This window comes from Anguilla rostrata, chromosome 3 (genome assembly GCF_018555375.3).
Source record: "Anguilla rostrata isolate EN2019 chromosome 3, ASM1855537v3, whole genome shotgun sequence".
Classification (NCBI taxonomy): Eukaryota; Metazoa; Chordata; class Actinopteri; order Anguilliformes; family Anguillidae; genus Anguilla; species Anguilla rostrata.
The window spans coordinates 11,122,338-11,137,893 of NC_057935.1; the positions used below are offsets into that span (position 1 = coordinate 11,122,338).

At 44.8% G+C, this 15,556-nt stretch overlaps 1 protein-coding gene across 6 annotated transcripts in view; it reads left to right on the forward strand.

Moving 5' to 3' along the window:
• LOC135250112 (latent-transforming growth factor beta-binding protein 3-like) overlaps positions 1–15,556 on the forward strand; it is a 55,631-nt gene that overhangs the window by 25,012 nt on the left and 15,063 nt on the right. For 5 of the 6 annotated variants that reach the window (XM_064326072.1, XM_064326073.1, XM_064326067.1 and 2 more), the window contains exons 2-14: positions 4,028–4,291; positions 5,131–5,294; positions 6,633–6,738; positions 9,448–9,534; positions 10,333–10,449; positions 11,206–11,364; positions 12,012–12,152; positions 12,378–12,394; positions 12,811–12,886; positions 13,154–13,240; positions 13,383–13,508; positions 14,090–14,215; positions 15,339–15,467. In XM_064326072.1, the coding sequence (XP_064182142.1) occupies positions 4,048–4,291; positions 5,131–5,294; positions 6,633–6,738; positions 9,448–9,534; positions 10,333–10,449; positions 11,206–11,364; positions 12,012–12,152; positions 12,378–12,394; positions 12,811–12,886; positions 13,154–13,240; positions 13,383–13,508; positions 14,090–14,215; positions 15,339–15,467 (1,579 nt within the window). In that variant the 5' untranslated portion in view covers positions 4,028–4,047. The remainder of the gene's footprint in view (positions 1–4,027; positions 4,292–5,130; positions 5,295–6,632; positions 6,739–9,447; positions 9,535–10,332; positions 10,450–11,205; positions 11,365–12,011; positions 12,153–12,377; positions 12,395–12,810; positions 12,887–13,153; positions 13,241–13,382; positions 13,509–14,089; positions 14,216–15,338; positions 15,468–15,556) is intronic. The other variant, XM_064326070.1, reaches the window with a different exon arrangement.

Sequence of the window (15,556 nt, forward strand, 5' to 3'; positions counted from 1 at the left end):
TAGTTAGCCTACTATTATTTTTTCAAAGGCTTGTATCGTACTGAAGGGTACGTCATTTAATTAGCTGGCTAGGCACCGTAGCTATAATCAAGTGATGACCTACCAAGCCCTTTTCTATGAAACTAACTCGAACACCAGCACCCAGTTCTCTCTGAAATAACCTTTGATTCAGGTTGCACTATGGTTACAAACGTTGCACTATGACGCACTGCCTCTTTAAGGGGGTTGGGTCTCACCAAGGCACTCTCCCAAATCAGTTCTCTCCACTTTCCAGAAGTCCGACCAATCTTTTTTTTTTCTCCTTCTTTTTCAATTTTCTGTCTTGTTCTGGATTTTTTCACACATCAGCTGAGATTAAAAAGAAAGGGAAGCAGATATTGTTCTCTCCTTTTTCAGTTTAGTTGTGAATCAGAAGCATCTCTTTGATAGCAACACATTTTAAATGGCCCTATGAGAATGACATGAGTGTGGGGGGATTTCTGAGTGCCTGCTCTCTGTCTCCCTCTCTCTCCCTCTCTCTGCTTCTGAGTTACTCTAGTGTTCTTTCTCTCCCTTGTCTGTCTCCTCTCCCCCCCCCCCCCCACTCTCTGTCTGGGTCCCATCTTCCTCCTGTCACATCCACTCTGTGAATAATTGCTTTTGCTCTCGCTCCTCTGGACTGTCAGAGTTGTAGGGAGAAGCGCCCATCTCCTGGCCTGAAGCCATTGTTCTGTACGAGGGAGACTCACGCCGACGGCCCCCGGGTTGGCTTTGGTCACTCTGCCTCTTCCTGAGAGCTCATTGGCCCAGCCACCTTCTCCATTGCCCAGCTCCTCCTGGGAGCCTCCTGGCTTGAATGTGATTGGCTCACTGCTGTGTGAAGCTAGGGTTTTCCCAAACACTTTTACACGGGATCACAACACGAGCACTCAACCACTTAATTCCATTAATTTCTGCCTGTGTTGATGCGATGTATCATGTGGTCTTGCCAGTTCTGACTTTCAGCTGATGAAAGAAAGCTTGGAAATGGACAAGCCCCGTATTTGACCATGTGGTCTATTTAGGCAGAGCTTGACACCCTGGAAGGCATCAACTTTAAAGAACGCACAGTGACACATTTGTTTTCACAGTAACAGGCAGCCCTATAATTAGGGATTGGAAGTTATTTGCAGTACCGTTCAGAAGTTGAAAAGTCAAGAATCTCATAAAAATGTATGCTGTATATCATGATCATTTAAAGGTTCCTTCCTAATTTAACTTTTTAGACTGAGACTGGCATTTTAGTTACTTGCAACGCTTAACTTATTTTTATCTGATGTTTATTTTCTTTCAAAATATTGATAATGTGGGTTTTCATAGAAAGGCAGCCGAAGGCTGCAGGACTGGGCGGAACCTTCTGTGCTCCATTTCCAGCGGCTGCAGGAAAGCAGAGCCTAATATGGCCGTGAGTCTGGATGGGCGTCAAGCCACCAGGACTGTGGGGAAGTCAGAGATGCTCAGTACACACCCCCCATAGAGCATTGCATAGCTAAGCGTAAACTAATCAGTGAGTGTGTCCACAGCCCGGTCATTAGAGAAAAAGCTGAATTCACATTTTCTGTCAGGTCGAAGCATACTAGAAAAGAGGAGAAGGGAAGAGTTTTGCGCTGAAGGGTAGGATTTCAGGGAGGGCTACCCTGAAGCGGTTCAGTCTCAGTTTTACTGTATCCTGAGGTAACAGTTTGACAAACAAGCCAGAGCTGTGTGCTTACTGGGATACTGGTGTTGCTCACCATTTTGGCTTTCACCATCATGGTTGCACACAGAGTCTAAACTCTGGGCCTTTGATACATGATCTCAGTGTAGATTGCAAGGCTTACGGGTAAGTCCGGTGCAATTTTATTTTTTCCGTATTGTGAACATATCCTGTGAAAAGACCAAAACCTACAATGAATTTATCCTACCTACTAGTGTTGTGCATCTGTCAAATGGCAGATATAGCCAATAGCCTAGAAGTCATAGAATTCCATTGTTTTCCAAAAAACTATTAAAACAAGTCAAAGAGACATATTTTTGCTTTGGACATCATAATTCATCATTGCGACGAATCTAGCCCTTGTTCTTTTTTTTTTGAAACATCTTTATGAAGTAACAGCAATTGCTTGTCGATGTGTGGAAAGTAGTTTGGTGCAGTACCGAATTACTGGAAACAGTGACCATCAAAATAAACAATTCGTTTTGAAGTAAATTTGGTAAGAAATACACTAGCCATGATTTTTTTATGAAAATTAAAATATGTCAATCTGAGATGTACTTAGCACACAATTTTAATGAATGGCTTCCTGGCTGAGCACTAAAAGGGGTTGGAGAATGTCAGACTGTATTGAGAGTCAGACAGAATAATTGTACATTTTTCATAGATGTGTAATATGAAAAATATAAAATTACACCTTATTCTAACAACTTATTATTTGATTAAACAACCCTACAGAATAGCTTATATTTCCTTTAACTTCATTCTTATTGGAAGGTAGTTAGGAACAGAAAGACAAAAGGGCCTTCTTTTCTAGATCTGTGAGATTGAGCAGATCCTGAGAGGTTTTCTGGAGTACCTAATTTTCCTGTGGAATTTATAACACGCCACAGCTTTTTCACACCACTAATGCTGTTCAGAAAATTTTGATGGAATACAGATAGCTAACAAAAATGCTAAAACAACCCAGTGAACATTTTTGTGGTGAAAAGTCGTGGAAAGTTTAGGTATCCAGGTGAAAACCCAGCTACATTTGGTTCAAAAGAGTTTGCTCGCTGACTAGGGCGTTCCCAGGCTATATCCGGGTAAAACCTGAGCTATATTGGGGTTAACCTAGTCTGTTTATGTCCATATGTCTCTCAGCCTAGACTTTCACCCCTCTAGACGTCTATATGCCAGGTTTTGCTCACTGGGGACAGTGCTGTAATACTGAACCTTCCAGATGGTTCTGTTGGGCGCATTTTCTTGGCATGGTTTAAAGCACTTTCTTCATTCAGAGTGAATTGAAGATGCCAGTGCCCCCATCCACAGGGCATCAGTTCGCCCAGTAGTTTGAGGAGGATGAAACTGACATCCCCCACACGTCACGGCCTTCACAGACACCACACCTGAACCCAATCAAGCATTTATGGAATGTTCTGGATCAACACGTTGAACAGCGTGATCCAATGACTGCAGTTCAGCTCAGTGGACTAAGCTGCCACCTTTGGTAATTGGTTCAGCTGGTCAAATAGGGAGTCTTCTGGAGATGTTGCGGATTGCATTGGTCTGGATTGTATTTTTTGTTGCCCTGTGAGGTCATAGTTAATTCCGCAGCTGGCCTGTTGTGTCAGCATTGTTCCTGTCACAATGAGAGTTGACTCTTGATTCTCCCACCGTATTGCACTGTCTGAACTCTGATTCAACTTTGATTAATGTCCTTCTGTGATTTATTGTTTCAGCAATGTACCAAGTGTTTTTTCTACACCACCACCTTCAGCTTGATTAAATGGCTACCTTCACACTCCTTGAATACAGTTTTCAAGATATCATACCATATCATGTTCTTTTGAGTTTAATATACCTTTTTCCACGCATTCATTATTGTAGAATATGGTAAGTGCAAAGTGCATTACTTTGTTTTCCGTGCAAAATGTATTTATGAACATTATTGAGTATTCATTAACTCTAGCAAAAGGTTGCACACTTTCTTCATGCATGTAAAGGCCACATTCACTTGCAAGACAAGATGAAGAACAACGGCTGCATTACTTGATAGATGTAGGAATCCAGGGATAGCATTGCTTTTGACGATTGCATCTTTAGTTTCTGTGAAATGTAACGATGGATGTTTACTTGTAGCTTTGCATCATTTGATATCAATAATTTCTCGCTTTCACATGCTCTCTCTCTCTCTCTCCCCCCCCTCCCCCCTCCATCTCTCCATCTCTCTCTCCCTCTCTTTCTCTCTCTCCGTCTCTCTCTCTTTCACTCTCTCTCCATCCATCGCTCTCTCTCTCTCCCTCCATCTCTGCCTCCCTCTCTCTCTCTCTGCAGTTGTGTGCCCTCTCACATGTATGAATGGGGGGGTGTGTAACTCGCACAGCCACTGCCTGTGCCCCCCTGGCTTCACGGGTCGGCTGTGCCAGTTCCCCTCGCGCCAGCTGACGGGGACGAAGGGGGCGCAGGGCAACGCGCAGCCGGCGGGCCCCGATACCCGGAGCCCCGGAGACCAGCCGGGCGCTGGCCGGCACGTGGCACAGACCCAGTCTGTCTTCACCGTACCCCTGGCAAATGGAGGTGGGCACCACTCTTCAGAAGGTATCCCCTCACACACTGACCCATGATAGGAGAACTTTGGATTAGTAATAGGAAAAACCCTCCCCGACACATTGCATGTCTTGGAGACTTATGTAGTGTAGAAAGTAATCCAAGAAAGTTTCCGATAGTTGTGGTACTGTTTTCAGAGATTGTCCAGGTTCACTTTTGGAGACTGGGACTATGGGATGCATAATGACTTGGCTCGAACCTTCTTTTTGCAGGATAGTTTCCACGCTAATTGTGGACTGAACTCATCTGTTGTAGCTGACAGTGTAATTAGCTGTTTATATAATTCAGCGAATAGGTTGTACTCTTCACGGTTATTGCAAACAGAGATAATTTGCCAAAGTTCAGGCAACATGCTGTGTCAATTCATGTTTAATTAATCCGTCCCTAAGTGTTCTGAATTATTAAAAGGTTAATGGAACTTTCTAATTACACCCCTTAATCTGGGAGGTACAAGCCATCTGTTCTGCTGCCATTTTCACATGGAAGTTGATTATACTGCTTTTTCTGAAGAATAATTAGTATTTCAAGTGCTTGTATCACATAGCATGAGGCAATGATTATCTGCTCTGATAATCAGTATCTGTGCTTTAAAGTGCTTGGCAGGTGTATTGCTTGTAATTACAGGTGTACAGTAACACAAGGCTAAATTGGTCACTGTCACATCACTTTATTCTACCATGTGTGGAGTGTAACAAACACGAAAGGTTTGTTAGTTGGCTGTTGGATAATTGAGTGAATGAAAGGTTTCTACTCATCGTGCCTGAATATGTACTGTGAGTGTGGGAGAGATGTTTTCAGCATTTTCAGTCCTCCTCCGTCTCTGTCTCCAGTGCAGTATAAAGTCCGTGTCCACCACGACCCGGACACCTCTGTCGTCATCCATCCCATGGAGCAAGCGGAAGCCAAACCTCCGCAGAAGACGCCTTCCCGTGTCCCGCCACAGACGCACAAGCCACGGGGGCGGTGCTTCCAGGAGACCACGCCCAAACAGGCTGTGAGTTGACAGGATGTTCAGGAGTCAGTCTGACCATCTAAATGAAGGTTTCTATGGTGAAACACACAAGTGCTGCACAAGGACTTTGTGTGTGTGATATCACCTTCAAGAAGGTACAGGAAGCCCATTTGTATTCAATGAGTGTGTAGTTAACTGGACAACCAACAATAAGTATTGTAAACAGAAGTAAATACCACTATAAAGCTAGACTATCTTTACATAGCTATACCTATAGCATTATCCCAAAAGAAAATCCGAACAAAATAAGGACTTCTAAAAGGACTCAAGGGAGCCATGGTGCAATGTGAAGAGGTGGGTCGTCAGTCTGAATCATAAGATGGGCAGGGCTGAAATTGGCGGCCAGTGGATGATGACCGCCAGAACTAAGAGCTGGGTGGAGTAGGTGGTGACAAAGGGGCAGACTCTGTGGATGTTGTACTGGAAGAATCCGCATGCCTGACATACCGCTTTGACGTTCTAAGAGAGGGATGGTTAGTGGTCCGGTAGCACTCTGGGATTCCTGGCGGGTGAAGCGGGTGACACCGTGGTGCCGGTCAGGGTGAGTCAAAGGTCAGCGAGGGGGGGGGGGGGAGGGGGAGGACACGGCTGGGAAGTACCGCATCTCAGTTTTAACCGAGCTGAGCGTCAGACCGTGGTTTCCCTTCCAGTTTAAGATGTCTTGTTGGAACGCTGAGAGACCAGTGTGGCTGAGGGAGGGAGGCACACACACAAGCCTCATGTTTTTGTGGAATTTCAGTACTTTCTGAAACTCTTTTGGAACAATGAATATCTGGAGTCACTTACATGTGCCACACCCTCTGTTCTGCTAACAGTTACCAGTGCATTTACATGGTTGATTTCATGGCTGTTAATTACAGTCGCATAGCCAAGTAAGCACTGTACATGAACTGATGGGATATAATTATTTGGTATTAAGACAAGCTATTTTTCCTTATGGTTTTAAGCATGTGTAATGCCAAGCCTTTATTAAACTTTTGTTATACTTTATATAACTGTTAGAGTTTAACTTTGGTTGGAGCTTGTTGCCTTCTGTTTTGCCAGGAACATCCGCTTCTAATTTGGAGTTTGAGGCACAGTGGGCAGCCCCCCTGCTTGTGCAAGAAGCATTGTTTTATTTAAACACTACGGGCCTGATTTACTAATACCTTTAGCATATGCAAAACCTTTTATCACACGCGGAAACCAATAACATGACCAATGATTGGACATGCTGCTTGTTTTGGACCAATCATTGGTTGTGTTATTAATTTTGCATGTGCTAAAGCTCTCAGTAAATCAGGCCATAAAAGTTCTAACGATCAGATTTCCTTCTCTCAGTGTAGCAGTACCCCCCTCCCTGGACTGACCAATCAGGAGGATTGTTGCGGCAGCATAGGAAACTCCTGGGGGCAAAACAAATGCCACAAATGTCCAGAGCTGCCATGTGAGTACCCTGTACCTACCTCCTGCCCAGTCTGTTTAAACCTACCAGCCCCTGTTCCTACCCCCTGTCCCAGTCTATTTAATCCTACCAGACCCTGTTCCTACCCCCTGTCCCAGTCTATTTCATCCTACCAGCCCCTGTTCCTACCCCCTGTCCCAGTCTATTTAATCCTACCGGTCCCTGTTCCTACCTCCTGTCCCACTCTGGGTGAACCTACCAGTCCCTGGTCCTACCCCCTGCCCCACTCTAGTTCTAGCTGTTTCCTGTTTAAAATGTTATTTACCTGTCAGATGTTTCTCTCTGCAGACCCTTGTGTATCTTTGTCTATAGTGGAGAGGGATAGCTACATATTCTTTTTTTTTATTTTTTGGCTGGACTGCAACAGTGGGGCCAGCCCTACAAAATGTCTGTGAGTGACTGACTGACTGAGTGATGAAGTGACACCATTGGTCCGCCGAGTTATGAAGTTACACCATTGGCCGGCTCAAATCACGTGTGTTAGGTCCAGCCATATACTAGGTTTTGACCTGGTCTTGTTTAGGATGCGATAAATTACATGCATTCTAATCTAGCCTAAAACATATAATTTCTAATGCACTTTTATTTTTAACCCACCACTCACATTTTAAATGTATGTTAGATAATAAACATGCAAACCATGGAGGATTTCACCCTCTTTATATATAAACTTACAATATCCCTTGGGTTAATGCGGCGTATTCCCCTGTGAAGCTGTGTGACGGCCTTGAAATTCTGTCTTTGCAGAAGGTGGAATATGACCCCGCTTCATTTTCAGAAATGCAGAAAAAAAAGGTTTGGGCCAGCATTTCTGCGAGATTGTGGAAACTTGGCTTTGAACAGAGAGAGAGCTTTTCCACTTTTTGCACCGTGGAGCTCCATTCCTGGGCTTTGAGTCAGGCGGCGCACGGAGCGGGCTTTATAATTTTTAATAAAATCGATCCCCGTCTGACTCGGGACAGTGTGTCCTCATTAGGCGCCCCGGGGCCTCTGGCCTGTTCCTGACTGTTCCCACCCGCGGCCGGAGATATGGAACTTATTATCTCCCCCATCGTACCCCCTCTGCGCTCCTCGGCACAGCAGTGTTCTCACACTGCTTTGGGTAAAATTGACGTGGCGCGCGTCCAGAGCCGAGGAAATGCGGAGATATCCGCTGTAGATGGGCAGAGGAATACAAATGTTAGGGAGGCAAAGAGCAGAACTGTTCATGGGTTGGAAAAGGAGACCTGAAAAAATTTGGGGGCAGTTAAAAAAAAAACACAACAGAATGAAATGATCAGTGTTGCTGACCAAGAGCATCATTTGAAATGTTGCTTGCTAGTTAGTAATGTTAGCTTTTCAGTTTCAAGGAAGTTTCACAATTGTAGAATGAACCAAAAAAATATCACTTCTGTGGAACATGGCCAATATTATTGGGAATCCCTCTACAATTTTGCGAGAACCTTTTCAGCTGTGTTTATTTAACAAAGAGCAGTCTGAGCTCTTTCAGTCTCTTTTAAAGTTGCCAATAGCACCACTCACTTCTACAGAAAGCAGAATAAACTCCAGTGCATTGCATGTCCAGTATTATTTCACTCTTTATGTAAGATCTGCATTGTATACAAATGTAATAAAAATGTAATGTTTTAGTGTAACATTTTAAAGTTTATAGTCTGTAAACTTAAACACTCCCTCCCCTATAATTACTTTTTTAGATGTGGAATTTTCTATGGAAAGACACAACTCCCACATTAGCTATAGGTTAACTATAGGAGACTTCAGTCAGAGAGTCAGTTCCAGTGCCCATACAAGGACATGGTAGTGGTTTGAGAGCATAGCATAACTAGAGCAGAGCAGGAGGTGCTTTCTATAGCAAAGAAGCCTGGAGCAGATTTTTAAAAATATGTTCCAGCAAAGCAGGATGAAAAGCAGAAATCTGTAAAAAAAAAAAAAAAAAAAAAAGAAAAAGAAGAAATGGACTAGCTGGTTCAGAATGGCAGGAATAGACCTGGGGAATCGAGGGTAGAAGGATGACCGTGACGATCACCACAGTCTGCGGCACACAGGAGTACTAAGCTGCTAGACTTCACCTGCTACTGGGAATGTAGAGGTGGCAGGGGAGAACTGTGAGGCAATGGGGCCGGTCAGTAAGGAGTGGTTCATTAAAAAAGTGTTGCTGAGAAGTCCTGATAGCGTGGATTACTTAATCACAGAAAAATTCTCTTTCAGAGCAAACACCGCTGTTATATTAAATTGATGATCCACTGCCTCAAGGGATGTGATCCAAAAGACAAGAGTCTGAAAAGTGTCCCATAATTCAAACCATGTGTCAAAAATGATTTTAATAACTTTATTGATTGGTGTGCTGGAAAAGAAGCTAACCCATTTATCTTTTTTTATGGCAAATTATTTAGACAATTTGTGATAGATGTTGCTATTTTATTTATTCTGCTTTTAGCTGCATATTACTATCCAGCTGTAAAATATAGCTAGATGTTTTAAATTTTATTTTTAGAAATACTGAGAAATACGGCCAAACTAAACTTATACTGGAAGATTACTACAGAGTCTCAATAAACTAGTGCCAAAGTTTACTGTTTAGTAATGATGACTGAATATATAATTCTGAGGGGATTTTGTTGCATTTTCAGTCTCTCTCTCTCTCTCTCCTTATTTCAATCTCTTGTTCCCTCTTCTCACTCTCTGTTACAGTTCCCGGAGTCCACAAGTTAATAATTGAGGACTACGGCTCCACCTGTCCACAGGGCTACAAGAGACTGAACAACACTCACTGCCACGGTAGTGTCATCACATTAGCATTAGCAGCTTGTGCAGTGTTTCTCACATTCGTAGCAATGATATAGTTTGTCCCCACATAGATATGAGAAAGTTGCAAAGTTGTAATGTGTCCCTACATTAATAGTGAAATAACAGTGCATCCCTAATTGTCAATAACAATGACTCAGGACATCCCTACAGACACTGCAGTGCTGCAAAGGCACTGCATCCCAGTACACAGCAGTTTCACAGTGTTACCCTACAACAGTAGCAATACCAGAGCATGTAAGTAAGTGTATTTGTATTGATAGTGAAACAGGCATTGCACAGGAAGCACATTCCACCAAATTCACCAGGTTATCCTTTGTGGTGATCTTCAATAGAATCTCTAGAGAATTTTCACTTTATATTCACCAGCCATTTCAGACCAAAGAAATCAGGTGATCATCCATGTACTCAACTGCTTGAACTGATCGATTAAGTGCTGAGTATTAGCGAAACGCCAGCACACCCTGGGGCCCTCGTGGGCCAGGGTAGAGTAACCCTGCTCTAGAATGCTTTCCACAGTACTGACTGAAATCTCTACAGCTGTATAGGACAGAACTCACCAGACCAATAGCAGTTATCTCAAAGGAACAACTTTCTGTTACTCTAAACTCCAGACAGCTGCTGTCGCTGTGTGCAGCCATTCTGAAGCAAGTTGGGGAGGAAAACAGACCTCTCACGAATGGAAATGATCTTTTCACCTGTGCAGTTACGCCCCTGAATTTAACCCTCTCGTTCTCTCTCTCGTGCTCCCTGCTGGCCCCTCTCGCGCAGACATAAACGAGTGCACCATGCAAGGGGTGTGCCAGAACGGAGACTGCCTGAACACCCAGGGCAGCTTCCTGTGCGCGTGCAAGCCGGGCTTCGTCCTGGACCGAACGCGCTGCGTGGGTGAGCGCTCCCTCGGCCGTCCCGCCGCGCTCCGCTCGGGGAGATTTACTCTGGGAGCCAGCAAAAACCCTGCCCTAAATCTTCACGTGCCTGTTTCACAGGCCGAGCTGTTCCCCTCAATCACGCTACGCCGATCTGGAATGTGTTTGGTCGAGAGGCGCAACACATTAAATTGTCCTGGTGTACAAATCCGTAACAGATTTTAATTTGTATGAGGGCAGTAACCTCGTGTGTAAATTAAAAGGTCTGCCATTGACGGGTGCACATGTAGGAATTCCTTTTCTTTAAAAAAAAAAACAGCAACAGTATTCAGTTATACATTTTTTGTATGACTATATAAATCGCCACAGAACCAGATGTGAAAACAGGTGCACATTTACTGTGTGTAAATGGGACCGAGTCATGAAACAGTCATAAAATTTCATCCGCACTGATTATTTGAAACGGCACAAGTAATGAGGGAGAGCTGGTCCCAATTTTCGCTTTCCGCTACAAGCAATGATTGTGTTTCTATACTTTATCAACCCTGTTAATATCAAAATCTAAAAATAGCCACTTGAAATGTATGTGCTGTAATGTATACATATAACATCTGCTTTAGATAGCACAATTTATATTCTTTCTGCAATCTGATCTGTCCTGTCTGTGATACTATACAACTCCCTTCACCAATCCCCGGTCCAACGTGACCCCCTCCCTCCCCACGTCCTTCTCTCCATCCCTCCGGTTCCCACAATCCTTTGCTCACCTGTGCAGCGGAGCCCCCGGGGGATCTGGGCCTGTGCTTCCTCCTGGTGGGGCAGGGGGGGCAGTGTGAGCACGCTCTGCCCACTCAGCTGTCTCAGGAGATGTGCTGCTGCACCGTGGGAAAGGCCTGGGGCAGCGGCTGTGAGAGGTGCCCCCAGGATGGCACGGGTCAGTGTGTGTAGTGTGTGTATGTGTGTGCGTGTGTGTGTGTAGTGTGTGTGTGTGTGTGCGCATGTGGGGGGGTGTGGGTGTGTGTGCGCGTGCGTGTGTGTACGTGTGTGTGCGTGTGTTTGTGTGTTTGTGTGTGTGTGTGTGTGTGTGTGTGTGCAAGTGTGCGTGCATTTGGTGTGTGTGTGTGTGTGTGTGTGCATTTGTGTGTGTATGTATATGTGTGTGGTCCGATCCCACACACATACACATGGTGTGTGAACTATACACCAGGAATGTTTCTTTGATTATATCAGTCCCATTGGGTTTCATAATTATAACAAGGACAATGATCTTTGAGCCTGACCTTGTTTTTCTCAGAAATATTTTAGTTTTTAATCATCAATGTTAATCATTCACTGCATGCTTTCAAATGTTTTTTCTATGTGATAGCTATTAAGGTACAGATCTCTTCATTTAGTAGTCATTTCCTGCCATGGTATGGTATGGGAGTGTTTTACACAGATCAGATTTACTCTTAGCATTACTGTAGATTGGCTCCTATTCCCAGTGATATCACTGTTTAATTTAATCAAGAGAGCAGTGTTTCATGAGTGAAGCTCTAGTTAAACTCGAAACTAACATCAGTGTGTCTCTTCCTCTCTCAGCATCCTTCAGCAAGATCTGTCCTGCTGGAAAGGGGTACATATTACACAGTTACAGGGACACCCTGACCATCCCCCCACAGACCCTGCCGATCTACCCAAACCTAGAGAAGGAGACCCCAAAAACAGAAAATGAGAGGCAAGGTGAGCACCACAGAAATATTTTTATTTTTTAAAATGGACTTTTTTGAGTAGTCGTCCTTTCAAACAGTCATGAACAATTGGTTTAAAAGCCTTCACCACACTGTAATTACCCCTCATACAGTGAACGCACAGCACCCTCGAGCATGGCTTATACTGCTAATCTTCCATAGAGAAGCAGGTTGTGAGTAAGTAATGTCATGTGGCTTTTCTCTTTCTCTGTTTCAGTGGTGAAGTTCCCACCAGTAAGTTGCCCTTTTTAACGTGTGTCCAGTGCTGCTCTACGCCACCCCTCAAAGGCTTCCTCTGTTAGAGTCTCTGGACCAATCGTGCAGAGCTCAAAGCATGTGATGAGTTTTCAAAAACACCTTTTTTCAAGTTAAATTTCATTTTTATTTTGGATTTTGACCATTATCTGCATGGGCTGGCCTTTCTCTGTCTTGATTTGTTGAATCACCCCAGCTGGGCCAATGCTGTGTTCATAGTTCCTAATGTTTTTGATATTCATGTTTAGGTTACGTGTCATTTATGCCTCGTTTTGTAGCATTGTGTTGTTTTCTGTGTATGTTTGTCATGTGATCACCCTGCATGCGGGGTCGCATGTTGGGTGTGTGATGTCGCTGGCTGCCTGCAGTGAGAGATGCATGTTGGTTCTCCTCAGCTGGATCCTGAGGTTGTGGAGGCCACCCCTCCCATGCAGCTGTCCACCACCAGCACCCAGGGGCCCAAAGTGCCAGGTACTGATCCCAGAACAGCTGCCTGCAGGCTGTGCAGGCAGCCCAGGTCTATTCCTCTCCTCTTCTCTTCTCTTCTTTTCACACATCAGCTGGGAATGAGATATTATTCCCTCCTGTTTTCAGTCCAGTTAGGAATCTGAGGTATCTCTTTGACAGCAACACATTTTAAATGGTCATATGAGGATAGAATAAGCGTTAGGGGATTTCTGAGTGTTCTATCTCTCTTTCTCTTGGTCTCTCACTCTCTCTCTCTCTCTCTCTCTCCAGTGATTGTGGCCAAACCCTCACCCCCTCCCATTGTGAAGGTTCCGCCCGAGAACAGCCCGCTGGAAGTTGGGCAGACGCAGTACCCACGTGAGTACCTCAGGAAGCGCCGGCCTTTGTGTGTTGGAAGGCCCTGCCCGGTGTGAAAGCGGCAGTTTGTGAAAGCCCACCGTAGCCTCCCCAAATGCAGCGTGGCCTTGTCTTTGTCCCCCCCCCCCCCCCGACGCTCCAGAGACGGACGAGTGTCGGCAGAACAGGAACGTCTGCGGGCACGGGGAGTGCGTGAGCGGGTTCAGCGGGTTCAGCTGCCACTGCAACGCCGGGTACCGCCCCCATCCGCAGAGGAGGAGCTGCGTGGGTGAGCGCGCTGTTTACCTTGCCGGGCGCGACGCGTACGGCCTCTTATTGGACTGCGCTCCAGTGTTTTCACTGGCTTACGCCACAGGGCCGGTTAAGCTACTAATTAGTGGTCTGTGGAGAGAAAAAATAAAGATTATAGCATGTAGAGGCTTGTACAGACATGTACCGTATGAAAAGGTTTTTATATTTTTTGCTAAATAAAGTACAACCAGGGGCTTTTATTATTGTTTTTTTTAAATTTTTTAAATCAAACATATTTTGACATACTAAGCAGGATTTTTACCTTGAAAATATTATTAAATAACCAAGGCATGTCTATGATGCACTGGCAATCTCTGTCTTTGTGCACTCTACCTGTATTTTTTATTCTAAGATGTATTTGGGGCTTTTCTTGGCGTGGCTCTCTTTCTGAGATGGGTGGGTGTGGCTACAGAGCCCGTGGTTTAAGATCTGTTTGCGTGTTGTGCAGTCTGTCTAATGTTACCTGGACTATGACCTGTACCAGGGGGTCAGGGTGCGGGAGGGTACCCCTGGCAGGCTGGACTTTCACGACACCCTTGGTCTTGTCCATCTTCGCAGACGAGAACGAGTGCGAAGGGGAGCCCTGCGGACCTGGGAGGGGCTTATGCATCAACACCGTGGGATCCTACAGGTGTCACTGTAATCATGGCTACAAGCTCCAGTACGGAAAGCTCACGTGCGTAGGTGAGCGATGGGGAGCGCTGCAGCTTTAGCATTCAGCAGGCTAATATTTCAGCAAGTTTAAATACCCCTCGCTGCTATGATTACAATTAACAAATTTAAGATCTGTGAATTTCATTTGTAAAAACAATAATCAAAGCACTTACCATATCTCAGAGAAAAATTCAGTAAAATTTTACTTGGCAAACAATTTTTACTCTGCTTACTTTTTCTATTCCAATTCGTTTCAACACATGCTGAAAAAACAGGAAACGACCTTGCTAATGCAATGTAAATGTTCATAAAGATACTGGAGCACTGAGCTTGGCATTGTTCCTAGAGCTGAATGCATCACTGTAGTGAAAAATAAGTATATCTTACAAAACAATCAGTGAAAATATTTAGGGAACTCTGTCAAGTACAGTTAGCAAAAAAGAAAAGAAAAAAGAAAAGCTAAACGTTAGCACCTTAGCCAGCGAGCTGATTTAGCGATGCTTACAGTGCACAATGGTTTGTTTTGACATCTGCATAATCAGCGATTATCTATGAAACCTTACTGCTCTTTATTCTCTCTGCACACCGCGGGGGGACAGCTGGCTACAGATGGCTAAACACAAGAGACCTGAAGTCAGTTACACTAATGATCGCTGAGCACAGCCTTGTGGCATCGGTCACAACATCTTTATACCCCACTTAATTTTGTGAGTCAACTCTGGTTTGAAAAGCCGGATTGACTTTCTTTTGGCTGGTGTCGCTCCTTATGGGAATCCAGCTTCCTGGGTCCCTGTATTTAGCGGCTATTCCTGGGCAGTTTACTTCAGCTCAGTGGCGTTTTATTTATGTCTTTCGTGCCAGTGGGATACGAGAGTTTTCCTCCTTTGAAGTCCTGGGGGTGCTGCAGCTCTAGCTGATGACCAGCTGGAGTGGTGGGTCGTTTGACCGCCACGGTCAAACAATTAGCCTCGGTTCTAGTGACCGAGATCAGAGAAAGGAGGGACCAGGAATGGGGAACTGCAGCAGGGACTTGCAGCCCTGGATACCTGAGCTGTTGGCTCGGAGGTACCAGGTAACGCAGGTTGAGTTCAGCACAGCCCCGTTTCCAGTTGTGCTCTGGATCAGAACGGCCTGGATTTTCACTTCCTGACAGATGTGAACGAATGTGCCAAGCCGAACACCTGTGGAGAGGGGGGGCAGTGCGTCAACCTGCCCGGAACGTACAAGTGCCAGTGCTATGAGGGCTATAAGAGCAAGTCGCATCAACAAGCGCCTTGTGAAGGTCAGAATGCCTGCATCTCCCTGCACAGAACATCACATACTACAGGCCTTGGAGGCTGAAAATTGCAGTGTTCCCATAATTTTTTAACA